At 38.8% G+C, this 15,794-nt stretch overlaps 1 protein-coding gene across 4 annotated transcripts in view; it reads right to left on the reverse strand.

The window, feature by feature from the left end:
- LOC125708416 (inactive N-acetylated-alpha-linked acidic dipeptidase-like protein 2) overlaps positions 1–15,794 on the reverse strand; it is a 210,567-nt gene that overhangs the window by 65,931 nt on the left and 128,842 nt on the right. For all 4 annotated transcript variants that reach the window (XM_048975923.1, XM_048975924.1, XM_048975925.1 and 1 more), the window contains one exon: positions 4,395–4,538. In XM_048975923.1, coding sequence (XP_048831880.1) covers positions 4,395–4,538 — 144 coding nt within the window. The remainder of the gene's footprint in view (positions 1–4,394; positions 4,539–15,794) is intronic.

The following is a 15,794-nucleotide window of genomic DNA, read 5'->3' on the forward strand; positions in this document are numbered from 1 at the left end:
ACAACTTAATTGAGGACATTAAATTTAAAGCTCATTTACTGAATTAACTGGATCATTGGAGAGGGCATGTTATATACAAGAGCTAGCTGGTGGTATAAAAATTTTGGTGATTAATTAATGTAACTAATGTCAGCTGACAACTTTAACCTTTTTAACACTTTTAAAAAATTATTATGTAAAACAGGTTCATGTAAAACATGCTATGTTCATTGCTATTCATTTGTTTAATTTCATTCATATATTCATAAACAACTTATCATTGATTGAGGCATTGTGAGCCTGGAGCCTATCCCAGTCAGCATAGGACACACGGCAGGGGACAGGGGACAGCCTGGATGCAATGTCAGTCCATCAAAGGATACATATTTCCTTTATTTATTACTGACTTTCATTTATCGCGTCATCGGACTTTGCTTTTGGTCACTGATCACAGTTGTAAATCTGCCAGATGCTGATCAAACTGCAATTTTCATTCATCCCATTTTAAAACCACTTAACATGCCATCGACTTCAAATAAGGCTAAATGACTCAATCCAAGTAATGTAGATTCCTGCCCTGGCGATAATTCTAGCAAATAACTCTAACTAGAGTTGCCTGGCTAAAAATGTTATAGTTTTCGCAAGAAAAATTACTTGAAAATTATTCAAGATTTGGGATTAGCTTTTTTCACCTAATTTATTAAGCACTTAATATATATTTTGCTCATGTACAAAGTACTTACCCATATTCAATTACCATAGATATTTTTTGTAACAAAGCACCACCAGTAGTTTTATCTTTTATTCAGTTCTTTCATTGTTTCTCTTGACTTGCATGTCACATTTTAATTAATTGGAATTTCCGGTAACAATTTAATTGAGGGGGCACAATTAACATAGTAACTGCCTAAAAACTCAAGTACAAATCAGGAACAAATACAGTAACTGCATAGAATACAAGTACCGTTATGATTGAATAAATCATGAACCAACATGGGATCAATGAGTAACTAACACTTACTTTCTGGTTAATTAACACATTAAGTGTACTACTACATTACACCCCCTCAAGTTGCATCCTGGCAGTATCATTACAGTGTATTTGAACTTTCATCATTTGTCCCTTAGTTCATAAGATGAGGAAAGATGCCAATGACAGGTGATAAGTTCTTTATTCCACTGCAGCCATTTCACTAATGATTTTAAACTCTCCTGTTGTCTTAGTGCACCACATGTCAGACCTAACTTGCGTACTTTCTCCGCCCATGCTGAAGCTGGAAGCTCTGTGCTCCCTTTCTCCCCCAGTACAGATGAATGACTGAACGTTACATTTACATGGCACTTTTCAAGACACCGAATGTACTTTACAGGACAAATGGGGAGCCACTTGAACTACAACCACTGTGTAGCCATTCTGTGGACACTAAACTCATCAAACAGCAACTAAGGACGCAATTGTGATTAGATGTTATTTTTTGACAGCAAAATGTGTCCTCTGCATTTAACCCATATGCCACATCATGACATAGCAGGGGGCAGCACCTTGCTCAGGGTCCCTCAGCGTTACTTTGCCAGTCAAGGATTCAAACCAGCAATCTTTCAATTACACTTCCCTAAGCATTAGGCCACCTAAGGTAGTGATGAGGGGGCGAGAGAGAACTCACCAGCTAGATATAGAGAATGATTAAGTGACCAGATTTGAAAGGGCCATAGTGGGCAATTTAACCAGGACATTGGGGAACTACTCAAAAGATGCCCAGGGATCTTTAAAGTCATCAGGGAGTCAGGACCTCGGTTTTACGTTTCGTTGAAAGGATAGCACCATATTTACAGCACAGTGTCCCCATCAGTGCACTGGGATCCCAACAGACCACAGGATGGGCTAACCTGTTCGCCACACCAACACCTCTTCCAGCAGCAACCCAACTTCCCTATTTGGTCTTCGATCTAAGTACTTGCCAGGCCCAAACCTGCTTAGCTTCCGATGAATTACCCAGTCTGATCTGCAGCTGGCTTGGCTGCATCCTCCCATCCCTATGTCATGTGGATCTGTCATACCTAGCTATTCTGGTTGTTATGCAACACTGAAATGTCCAAGAACTACTGCTCTAAAGATTCTTCAAAAAGCACAGTGTCTTAGCAACTTACTACATATGTTTGGCACTGCGTAGAGAGGCTGTCTGTTAGATACAGATACTCCATCAGTTTCTTTCAAATTCAAAGAAATTCCCAAAATTTCCCACTTGAGATCAATAACATCTACCAGTCTATCTGCTTGTAGATCTATTTATACGTATTAACCTGATATCAGTGTTTTCAGTGTATACCCCCTTTAAAATTTAAAAGATAGGTCTTATATCATGCATATTCAATTTCGTTGACTTCTTACCCAAGGAGTCACAAAATACAAATTATTTATTCGCATGCAAGCAACCCCAAAGGACTGTCTTGTGCTACGAACTCAGAAAGGTAGCCTGAGGTGTTCAAAAAAAACCATTGCTGTAACTTCAAAGACCAGGAAACTCTTTCCCTCTTTCAGGCTGCTATTGAAACGAACCATCCCTCCTTCAGTGTTAATCAGGCTCATGCGTGTCCAATCCCAATCCCTTACGCGGTTTCTGGTGAGCAGGAAAGGAATACGCGTTTCTCTTTTGACTTTGCTTGCATCCACCTGACTTTTTCCTTCCACACCTGGCCGTTCTTAGAACCAACATGAATCAGAATGCAAAATTTTTTTTCTGTTCAGATGTTAGTGATCTTGATACTAAAGTCGTTTGAACCAAGAGTTTTGTTTTAAAGATAAACATATGAGTTTTATTCAGCATAATGTTAATGAAAATTACGATGACTATGAAATTCCACTTTTTCTCCAAAGACACCGAAACTAAAGAGAGCAGCAGCATGACATACCAAGAGAAAATTAACTTCTAAGGATCAGTAGTCTAAAACTGCTTAAACCAAGACGTCCTTTTTCTAAAAACATCATGAAAAAGATCACTAAGCTGCATAAGTCTTGTAGAGGTTTAAAGCATCAGTAAACTAAACAAGGACAAGAAGATATTATGAAATGGCAAGAGGTATCAACCAACCACCTTGTTGCATCAGGAATCCCCATAAGGAATGACTTTTTAAAATTAAGATACAGAGCTAGGAATGGAATTATGCAATTAAGCAGGTAAGGCACTTTTTAGATGCTTCTATTTGCAGTTTATAAACCTTGGTAAACTGGACGTTGCTTGGGAAAAGATGACCAAGTGCTACATACCAATTGTTGCCAAGGGTCAAAGCTTTCAAAAGCATCTTTCATCATGGTGGCAGGCATCTGCAGAATGCTTTTAATGGCATGTGAAAAGCACAATACTAATGCAAGTTTATTTACATTTCGAGTTTGGTTAGCAGTGTAAGTAAAGTTCATGGAAATCTGTTTGTGTCTGATTAGCATCTTGTGACTGTCAGGATGTAAACCAGACCATGTGTGTGCATGTTGTGCAAGTTGTTTGGATGTTTTAAGCATTTTATTTCGAGAAGGTCCTATTTTGTAGTGCAGATGCATTCTGGGTTATGGTGGTCCACTATATCGACTATATAGTGGGTATTCTGTTTTTCTCTTTCAGTACATTATTCATTATAAATTACACACACACACATACACACTTAACCTCGGGAGAGGCTGTATTTTTAAAAAACGAACACAGGTTAAGAGGAAAATCATTAATTACACAGACTAAAAAGTAAATCATTTTTTGATTTCATTAAAATTGAGGAGAAATTTCTAATTACATATCTTAACTAGCTAAATTAATCATCGGGGAAATTATTTTATTTTTTCCTATTTTATTAGAAGAGTCACATGATTAACATGCACAATAAAGTCCAATCATTGATACCTGTAAGTGGTGCAAGCATGAGGGGCAGTGTAACTAAAAAGGAAATAGTACACCATAACTATTCACTTTGCAGCACATTTGCCATTGTAGACATAAATCAAGATAATAATTTGCTTGTGAAATGTCTAAACCTTAATTTGAAACTAGACTCTGTCTATTGTTGCCTAATAACAAGGCTGTCTTTCCTTTTACATTATGCATGAATACATCATATTTACATGATTTAAATAGAGCCAAAGGTCACCCAGCATTCACCACCTTATCTTCTCCATCTTGAAAGTTTAGTTTCACCTTCAGACTGTGCAAAATCACTGGGTGTAATTTCAGTATTACTGTGCAGTTAATTCTTGCCTACCTACAATTCAATGCATTCAAGGCCGTCACCAGTGACCTGAATGCAAATCACCCCGGAGAGTGGTAGTATTCTTTTTGGGACTGCAGGAAAAACTGCAGGGGCATCTACTGAATGGAGCAGTGTCATGATACAGGAGTATAAATGGACAGAAGGATATCCCACTAAAGACCTACCTGGCGTGGCTGACATGGAGAGTCGAGTGCAGGGGATTCCACGTTCAAAGGGCAACCCAGACAGCAGCTCTCTGGCCAGAGAAGCTGCGATTGGCTGGACAAGCAATGAGGTCAGGTTTTTTCGCAGTTCCCGATAACTTCCAGCTTCCGTGGAGGAAGAAAAGAAAAGAAAAGAAAAACAGAAGAATGGAATTAGATGCACTGGGAATTTTCATATCACAAGAAGCAGTCTAGCAAAATGCTGTCCTCAAAATCAAACAGTATTGCGATATCACACACACCTGCTCGTACACGTACACACACACACACACTCACACTCACTCATTCATTCTACAAATTTCTAAAAAACATATTTATCATAATCATATTTATAGCCCAATAATAATAATATTATGCATGTGTATAATGTGTATAATTATTATATATAATATATTATAATATAAACATATCCCAAACAATATGATAGAACAGTATTCTACATGGTGTGGAAATGTAGTGAATTGTATTTGTACACATTTTACATTGAGAAAATTAATAATGTTCAGCTAAAACCTAACAGCAGAATGCGTTCTGTATATGTAGGTTTGTCCACGATTCTGACTTGAAATGAAGGCTCTTCATGCCTGTACACAAAAGCTAACAGCACAGCTGCCCTGGCATCATAATCCACCAGAGATCCGGGTGAAGTGATGCAGCTCATATTTTATATACATATCAAACTCTTCCAAGAGCAGACTGAGGCTGCACAATCCTTACTAATGCACTCACAGATTTTAAGTTTGAAGCATTAGTTCCCATGTACCTTTGGGGATTTAAATAGCTGAAACGCTCTATTGATTCTTCTTCATTAAAACCAAGAACTCTGAACCGACACCCGCTCCAGCAGCATTATTCGCAGGGCATTCTTTTCATTTGCCAGTGCTCTGCTACAGTAACAGACACAACGTCAATTACAATCAACAAGCCAGTATCCAGTTTTCGCTTTACTGGATGATCTTTTACATTTTGGATATTGAACGGACAAAACAAATCCTCCAAAGATTTTTAAGTCAATAAACCAAGGATTTCTTGTTTTAACAAGAGACAGAAATTTGTAATGAATTTAAAAACCGTAAGCTACTCTTGCCACAATAAAACAAAGCAAAGGCCATATTAATCCTTTTTTTTTTTTTAATTTATACATAAGGGACCGTATGTGATTTCCCCCCCCCCCCCCCCATTACAAGTTATAAAAAATGACATTTTTATTCTAGGTCTATGTTTTTATTCCACATCTATGTTTTAAATACTGTCATTGCTTTCTGCATCATTTGTTCAATCACAAGAAAGCTGTACTACACAGCAGAAAACATTATGGTACAACCTTAAGAACAGGGTATATGCCAATTCAACATTATAAATAAATAAAACTACATTAAAACACAATGGAAAGAGGTACCAAATGATAAAATTACAGGAAGCTCTTATGAAAGGGGCGAAACTATGCATTGGAGACAACTCGCGGGTACATCCTTCTTGATTTCCTTTGTGTATGAAAATGATACTTACAGAATGCACATTAAGAAGGAGAGCAGCTGTGAAGAATGTAAAATGGTATTTTATTAAGTTCGTCTTCATCACGAAAGGAAGGATACAGAAGTTAGCATACTAGGTTTACTTCCGCCCCCCTTCACTAATTTATTAGCTACCCCACAGGAGGTCGATTTCATATCGTAGGAGATCAATAGGGATAATTCATTTTCTCCATGCCTTATAAATAAAACTCATTTTAAATTTCCACTCCCCAAGCCATATGCGCAGTGCATGCCTCATTTATACCTTTACACACAACACAATGCGTCTGATTATTTCTCGGCAAAGGAAAACTGGATTTTCTCAAGTCAGAAGAGGAAAGTTGTGACTTTGTATTAGCATTACCAGGAAGTGGCACATGAGGATTACGTGACCGTAACACATCAGTACTACACAAAAATATAAACTCACAGGGAAACAACCATTTCCTAATTTCATAAATACTCATAACATTACCTCATTCATATACTAGATGTTTTAAAGGTGACTTAGTTCATCTACAAAACACTTAAAAACACAGCTAATTAAATATGTATGAACCAAGGGACAGCACGGGTTACGTGTGCGGAGTTTGCATGTTCTCCCCATGTCGTCGTGGGGTTTCCTCCCAGATACTCCGGTTTCCCCCCACAGTCCAAAAACATGCTGAGGCTGATTGGACTTGCTAAATTGCCCATAGGTGTGAATGTGTGCGTGAATGGTGTATGAGTGTGCCCTGCGATGGGCTGGCCCCCCGTCCTGGGTTGTTCCCTGCCTCGTGCCCATTGCTTCCGGGATAGGCTCCGGACCCCCCGCGACCCAATAGGATAAGCGGTTTGGAAAATGGATGGATGGATGGATATACTAGATGTTTTAAAGGTGACTTAGTTCATCTACAAAACACTTAAAAACACAGCTAATTAAATATGTATGAACCAAGGGACAGCACGGGTTACGTGTGTGGAGATTGCATGTTCTCCCCATGTCGTCGTGGGGTTTCCTCCCAGATACTCTGGTTTCCCCCCACAGTCCAAAGACATGCTGAGGCTAATTGGACTTGCTAAATTGCCCATAGGTGTGCATGTGTGTGTGAATGGTGTGTGAGTGTGCCCTGCGATAGGCTGCCCCCCTGTCCTGGGTTGTTCCCTGCCTCATGCCCATTGCTTCCGGGATAGGCTCCGGACCCCACGCAACCCAGTAGGATAAGCAGTTTGGAGAATGGATGGATGAATGCATCCATGCAATTGAGTCAAATAGAAAACTCTTTTAAACTCTAGTTTTTAAGAAAATCTGGCCCATTAATTAAGTAGCGCACATTCGCACTTAATTAGTAGAAAGATCAATAGTAACCCTGATCTATCTAGTGACAGCACAGCTATGAACATACCTATCAATACTGCAGTGGCCAGAAGCTTCTGCAAAAGACTTAGCAGGAAAGCTTAACCTCCTGGCCTGTGCAATAACATCATGCACTGGGAGCTGCAGTTCAACAAAATCACGATAGTATCAGATAGGACCCACTTTTGCCTCCAGAATTGTCTTGTGCTCAATGAAGCCTTCCTACACACCACTGAGGCACTGAGATGTTGCATTGCACTTGTGGCCTTCCTGTTAGTTTTAATGAGTGTGGCCATTCTCCTCTGACCTTTCTCATTAACAGTATTTTTGCACTCAGACTCATTTTTTTTTGTTTTTTTTTTTTACTTTTTTCGTTTATTGCACCATTCTATGTAAATTCTATTTGCTGTGATGTGTGACAGCCCCAGATTGGTGGCTGTTTCTGAGATGCTAGAACCACCACACCTGGCACCAACAATGCAGCATGGAAAATTGCTTTTCTCATACCGCTAAGCCATTATAACGCTTAGTTACCCCTTAGCAGAATCACGTGACCTTTCCTGCAAGAGTTGATTTACTCTTTGGAGGAGCAGGATGTTTGTGTTAACAAGCAGGTGTACTTATTAAAGCTCAGAGTGATTGTAAATTAATTTTTACCCCAACAGTATACACAACACAAATTACAACACTTAAAACAATGCCCAAGACCCAAGTTAATTTGACATTTGCTAAAATTAAACCTGTTGTCCCATTACAAAACATCTCACTGGCACATAAACATTTTCCTTTAGTTTTCTGTCTCTTGGGCGGTTTGAGTGTCAGTGGTAGAGCCACACCTCATGAATCTAGTCTGTGGCTTTAAATCTGGCTCCTATCTGTGTGGAACTGGTAAGTTCTCTGTGTTAAGGTGCTGATTCCTCATAAAAGAGCATATGCAGATTGAGCTGGTGAATTGTTGTGGAAGAAAAATGATCTGAATGAACTGAAGATGCGTAACTGACTGGGAAAATAACAAAGGCAGCACACAAAAAGTCATACAAAACATCAATTTAAAGAATCTGTGTGTAAGCTGAGACCGCTAAACCTGTTCCTCAAGGTTGTCCCCACAAGCAAAGAGTGCCTCAATCAATAGACTGTACATAACGGTTTCTGAGATAAGCCTTCTATTACCCAGTTGTAATAAAAGATACTTGAACATTGTTAAAGACTATGTTTCTCCCTTAAGGGATTTTGTGGCCCAATTCACGTTTTTATATGTCAGCCATACCTGAATCAAAGAGTCATAGTCAAAGATAATATTCCTTAGAGGTGCAGTAATTAGAACTGCATGTTGATAGATAATATATTAGTTGGATGAGGGGACAAAACTGTGGAGTCCATGACCTTTTACATTATTTTAAAATCGTTACTGCCATGTAATAAATACATCCCACACTTCATATATAGCATTATGAGGGTGATTATTAAATTAAGTGCGTTTGTATGGGTCTCATGATGTAACCCTACCATCCCAGCTCCTCTGCTGATGACGTCCTGGTTGTCCTGCTCAGCATACAACAGTGATAATAGTGATAATACACAAATCGGCAATATCATGCATGTGGTGCTTATTCAGTTTAAGAAAGGCTTAAATTTCAGTCATTCCCTAAATATTTAGAAGCAATCTGTTGACCAGTAGTAAGAAGTGTAAACATTCATCCATTGCGCAATTTTGTGACCAAATGCAATGTTCAAGATACAGTCAAAAGTTAAAATTGTTTCTTTTCATCCTTTTACTTTACTTTGTTATATATTGTTACAAGTATAATATTAAAGACCTTAACTTTTTCAGAACGTTTAAAAAATTTCAACCAGCTTCTAACCTCACTCCTACTTGTGGCACTTGGGTAGGAAAAGTTATAAGGCAAGTAAGAAAACACCCAAAATCAAGTGCATTGAAACATGACAATGAAGTCAGTTTTTAAATTAAATAAATTCATTACCAGGGCCCAAAAAGTTCATGAAAATATTGTTGCTGTTAAAATGTAAAAAATTAACAGTAATGTTATTCTATCATACTTTGTGCAAACCCTACTGTATATACGAATATCCTGGCATATTGTATACAATTATGCCTGACTAATATATAGAGTAAATTGGTGGTCGTCAGAGGCAAAGAACCTAACTGAGGTTATCCCGAATGACCACTGTAATATTCCCTATTGCCTCATTATGCTAGACCTTTGACACAGCTAGCACACCAACAGTCACAAGCAGATACATTACTCCAAACTATTAAATTAACTAATAGGTGAAATACAGAAAAAAAAACAACTACAGAATTTCAACAGTGATGGTGTTCTGTCTGGTCAAAAGGCTATCAAATAAACAGTCAGTAACATTGTGCTGAAATGCAGGCATACTTCTGGATTCTCAAAATGGGTTGTAAATAGAGCCTGCTCTCAGGGATTATAAATACAAAACAGAATTGTTTGTTCTGAATCATTCGTTCATTCATTAATTCCTTCATCCGTTAGTTGGTTTGTTTATTTGTTTGTTTGTGTATGTTTTCTGACTGGCATCCTTTTCTCATACCCTGTGCTTCCTGGGATAGATTTTACGTTTATTGCTGTGCAAAAACAGGTATGAAAATACATGAATGAATAGATGAATGAATGGACAGTTTTTTCCCCTATAAAACATCCAGATTATCCATATCTTAATAGTTTTTTTGCACGACTGTATGTGAGTTAAGCGCCCGTCTTTTTCTATGCAGAGCTGATATATTATGCTGGATGGTTGGTGTTGGGATGCTGCACACTCAGGGATGCTGAATCAGGTGAGCATCCCAGTTCATCACGATTCACACCACATTTCCTCCTTTCTGTGTCAATTTATAAGGCTAAATCATTTATTTTGGCAGAAGCGGGAGAGCAACACAGGAGAGAAGACTTTGGGATTCTGCTATAAATATAAGCCCCTAATTGCTCTCACAAGCAAAAAATGAAATGCCGATTTCAAAATTTTAAAAATGACCTAAATGACATCATGCACTTTGTATGAAGTTTAAATAGTCATGATCAAGTATGACAAATACATTATTAATATGTGGTGGTAAACTTACTATATAATGAACATTTTATTCATACTTTAGAAATTAATAAAAAAAAAGTTCTACATGCTTGTTGTCTTGTATTTTTAATTAGAAGTTCTGCTTTGAATTGTACATATACGTGTCATTACAGTCAGTGTGAGTTTTAGCAGAGCCATAAGATGTCACAGATCTAGAGTACATGATAAAAAGGGCTGAACAGCTGCCTGTGTTATGGAATAGTAGTAATAATTTTTCTAACAATATTCCCATAATTCTTTTTATTACGTAAGTCTTAAACAAGTCATAAAAAGTTAGGTAAAGTACAATAAATCAAGGATGTAAAATGCGTCTCCAGATGTAATTAAAATAGCATATAAAATATAATGTGGAATAAACAAGTCAAAGCCACTAAAAATCTAAATTAGGAAGGACAGTAAAACGCATTTTATGAATCCAAACTGAAGCCCTCGCTAAGGTTTTCATAGACCAAAAAACTAAAATACTCATAGGTATCTGCATGCAGAAAACAAATAGGAAATGTTTCTCAGGGCGAATGCAGAGCAGATTTGTGTGATCACACATCCGCTTTATCGCTGCTTTACAACACAAGTACTAGTTTTGGACACTCATTTGTGCGCAACAAATATGTACGGTGGACAAAGGTTCATCTTCAGAGGAGTAACAGGGAGTCCATCAGCAAATATGTGCCAGGATAATAGTGCTACGTCGTGAGATGCACGCTAATAACAACATTAATCTTACAGCAGTCTCACCATCAGTGACAGCTGATGCTTGAAGTGCTTACAGAAGTCATTATCTCTGCACCAAACAAGATATACAAGACATTCGATTAAACATGTAGGTATTTATGTTAATCAATTCTGAAACACATTCCTAGGGTTTATAGACAAACATATTACGGTATAGAAGGTAATATGCACAGAAAGGATATACAGACGCTCCTCTACAAACATTTCAAGTTACGAACGGCCGTTCAAAATGTAAGTCGTTATTCAACATCATTTTAAGGGTACACGCAAGTACAAAGACCTGGGATGCTGGGAGTACGTACACCACGCTGCTGTGTGGTGGGAGTAGCGGCCAGAAGTCGTACTAGCTGGAATTGCGCATAGAAAAAAATGATTCGATAGATAGATAGATGGATAGATGGATAGATAGATAGATAGATAGATAGATAGATAGATAGATAGATAGATAGATAGATAATACATATGAAGTATATAATCCATATACTTTTACTTTTTTGAAGCTACTAGGTTCACCATACCAAACTAGTGGATCACGACTCAAACATGGGTCAAAGAACTTTTTTCATGGGTCACAGATCCACATAGCGTTGAAAAAAAATGTAAAAATTTGCGATGTCGGACTTTTATGGTTGCAAATGATGTGCAATGTTGTCCTGGAACTTATTATTATTTTTTTTGTTTTACTGCCAACAACCCCCATTTTTGGTGAAATAAATATGTAAATAAATAAATAAATAAACGGCTGAGGAATAGTGCAAGTCCTGAGGGAAAACCAGCTGAGAACCCTTACACTACACTGTCAGTTCCTGGTGCAAAATCGTCACGTACCCTCATACTGACTTTTACGTCAGACCTCACATAAGGAAACCCAACACAGGACTCTGAAGTGCCTGTAGTTCTCCGCAAGTACCTTCTCCGCCAGATTCTGACAGTAATGTAGCAGCCTCAGGCAGGACTCAAGCTCTCATCCCGCATACTGAGAGCAAAGACCCTGACCAAGTCGCCAATGTGCCGAAGCACAGCAGTAAGGCTACTAGGACAGCGAATATATTTTTCTTATTAAGCATTTGGGGCAGTGGCTCAGTGAACAGGGTTATGGGGTCACACCTTACAAAAAAAAAACTGTCAGTCCACAACTTCTCACAGTCCACGGTGTTGAGATAACATGCATTGATTTCACGAGCTCTGGCAGCAGGAGATTATTCAAGGATTCTTAGAGACTGTGAAGACTGTGTGTAATTTGGCAGACAGGTATGGGTTTACACAGATGCTCCTTACCATGTAATAGAGTTCAGACTATTAGATGTCGGATTTGATACCTGAGGATACTGAGCTGTAGTAACTCTCAGTGTGTTAGAATAACATCACTCCTATAGGAACACATGGGAGAAATCGCAGATATGTCCCGTTCAAACAGATTCCAACGCAAACCTTATTTTGGTTACTCTTGTTACTATTTGCACATTTTAATACTGTGTCTGACAATGCTGAGGGCTGGTTAGAAGCAGCTAAAGTTTATCTTACAAGTAATAATTTTTCAGCTAAAATACTGGCGTCATGTGCATTTGATAAATCTCACCTCTGCCACCCTGGTGCAAGAGATAAGAAATCAATAATCACCACCGAAAAATAGAAAGAGGAAAACAGCAAAACAGATCGGCTTGACTACACTGGACCCACTGCTGGAAATCTATTGTGACTTATCAGTTTAGAGTGGACCCATGTCGGCTGAGTACCCTAAAGTGCAGCACTGTAGATGGAATATCATCAGAAGCTAAGTGAAAAGGCCATGACACAGTGCTACAATATTTGTTCTGGGAGTTGACTCTGGGCTGGGAAAACGACCTCCTGTTAGGTTGCTCATCTCAATATATTGGCTTGTGCAGCATCGGCATTGCGTGGAAGTTCTTGTATAGCTTGTTACAATCAACAGCTCTGCTTTGTCTTGTAAATATAGCTATACAGCTCAAACAAATGCATTGTCATTGATTTTATGTATCAGTTTTTCAATATCTCAGTGTAGCAAAAAAAGATTTAGCTATCTAGGCTATGTATTTCTCCAGAGACATTACATTATCCATTGATCTGTTGTGACAACTTGCTATAGTACTCTATATTAATTGCATTATTGAATTTGGGGTTGGGGTGATTCCATTTCACTTTTCATTCTTTCAGAGTGTTTCAATGCATCTGGTCAACAGTGAAGACAATAATATGCAGCAGCAAGTGAAAAAAGTGATACATTTGAAACAGTGACAGTGCAAATTAAAATCAGGTTAATGAGGTGTCGTGCGACCAACCTCCAGAACTCCCTTCTCTTCACTCACTGGACCTCGCATAACATGTAAATCCGTCTACATCCATCCATCCATTTTCCAAAACGCTTATCCTACTGGGTCGCGGGGGGTCCGGAGCCTATCCCGGGAGCAATGGGCATGAGGCAAGGAACAACCCAGGATGGGGGGCCAGCCCATCGCAGGGCACACTCACACACCATTCACTCACACATGCACACCTACGGGCAATTTAGCAAGTCCAATTAGCCTCAGTATGTTTTTGGACTGTGGGGGGAAACCAGAGTACCCGGAGGAAACCCCACGACGACATGGGGAGAACATGCAAACTCCACACACATGTGACCCAGACGGAGACTCGAACCCGGGTCGCAGAGGTGTGAGGCAACAGTGCTAACCACTGCACCACCATACCGCCCAATCCGACTACAATCATATATAAAACTAAAGAGACTTCCAAGTGTAGGATTGTGCTGACAGTCCACATGAAACGAGAATCTGTAAATATTATTGTGCTGCTGCAGAAGCAGTTCATGAATTGCAGAATATGCAGAAAGCAAAATCTTTGAAGGGTTGTTAACTGTAGAATCTGAACACTAGGCTGTAAACAGGTATGAACAGCACTGGAAATAATAAGCTGACAATAAGCAGCCTTTCTTGTGCTACTTATCATTTATTCCCTCTTATCTCCAGCAGATTTTTGTTACATATGATTGAGAGTTCACAACAGATGTCTGGGAATAAAACACACTGTAATAAGCATGCTTTATGGGGACACATAGTGAAATAATGGATGTGAGCTTGCAAAGGCTTAGAGAAGCAGATGCTGACAGACAGGCCTAATGTGGCAAGGTCCATGAGGTCATGAAGAAGTCTAAAGAGTAGGATGTAGCTAAATGACTGAACCTCATCATCTTGGGGGCACAAGGGAGCAGTGAGAAACATTTCAGGGAGGAAATGATTGATGGGTGGGAACAGATTGGTCCCTTAGTAAGTGCTTACAAGTACAACTGTTTTTGCTGCCAGGCAGGGTGTCGGAATCAACGTTTTGATACTATGATTACCATGCGTGCAGGCAGGTTGATGTACATTCAACTAGCAGAGAAGAGACCAGACAAGAACTATTTTGACACTTAAATATACCTGGAACCTTTAGTTTCCTAGATGTCGATGCTACTGAAAGGTTAAGAGGATGCATGTCCAAGCAACCAATTTACCACTCCTCTTGACAGCCTGTTCCACAAAAGGGTGACCTTTTGTCAGAACCTCTCACTCCCTGCTCTGTTCCCCAGCTACTCATCAGCATTCATAATTACCAATATACTGCCCTATACTGTCCTATACTACTCTCCGGCACATATGAATCACTACTTCGCCAGAGGATGCTGTATGCCCGAGGCTGGCTTGTTATGGTGCTTACCAGTGGCTGAGCAACGTCACGACCTTCTAAAAAAAAAAAGCTGATATCGGGAGCCTTCAGGCCTGCCCAAAGGCCTTCGTTATACCTTTGAAGTATGGTCATTAAGGCACCAGCCCAGAGACAGAGATGCACTCCCCAGTAGGTATAGTGTATATTCCCCATCCTCTGCATGTTTTGATTCCCCCAGGATGTTGTCTGTAATGAACTGCGAAGTGCATTATACTCTGTTCATCCCTCTTCAGTCTCGTTTTCGCTACTATATTTTAACAGGAAGGTGGATATTCATATTTTATGAGGTTGATTATATATTTTATGTGGTTTATGTTGCTTAACGTAATCAAGTATCCACATGAACAGCACAAATGACCTGAATGTAAGTACACAACTAAGAAAGTATTTTAAGTACAGTGCCATAGACATAGAGGGCCAAGTTACTGTTTAGACTCCAGTTTATGACACAGAAATGTGTTAAGTTAAACACATTTAATTTAACACATACAAGTCCTTTGGATCTCAGTGCCTATACAGAAATGGACATGTTGCATTGACAATCGTCGTGTTGTGTAGCACTTTCATTATGGGATGTGCATTCATTGATGCTCCCATCAGTGTGAAGCACTGACAACCTGCTGAAATTATGAAAGATATGCTTTAACTGATTAACAAAGGGAACTTTTAAAAGCCTTTCCTTTGGACATGTTTAAAACTATTAACAGTCAAATCACTCTGAATTTATTATAGTGGCTTTGGAAAAATAGTGTCTACTAAGGATTATAAGCAATTCAAAAATTATTTTTCATTTTTAGAGCTCTCTAGAATGGTGCAACAACAGGTGAATGGTTAATTGAGCTCCAAAAAGGCTTGATATAATTTGTTTCCATTCCTTTACTTTTTTAAATGAAAAGCACCAAATTACTGCCAATTCATAAATCCTGACCATTTTCAGATAATTAA

The sequence above is a fragment of the Brienomyrus brachyistius genome, chromosome 15 (genome assembly GCF_023856365.1).
Source record: "Brienomyrus brachyistius isolate T26 chromosome 15, BBRACH_0.4, whole genome shotgun sequence".
Lineage (NCBI taxonomy): Eukaryota > Metazoa > Chordata > Actinopteri > Osteoglossiformes > Mormyridae > Brienomyrus > Brienomyrus brachyistius.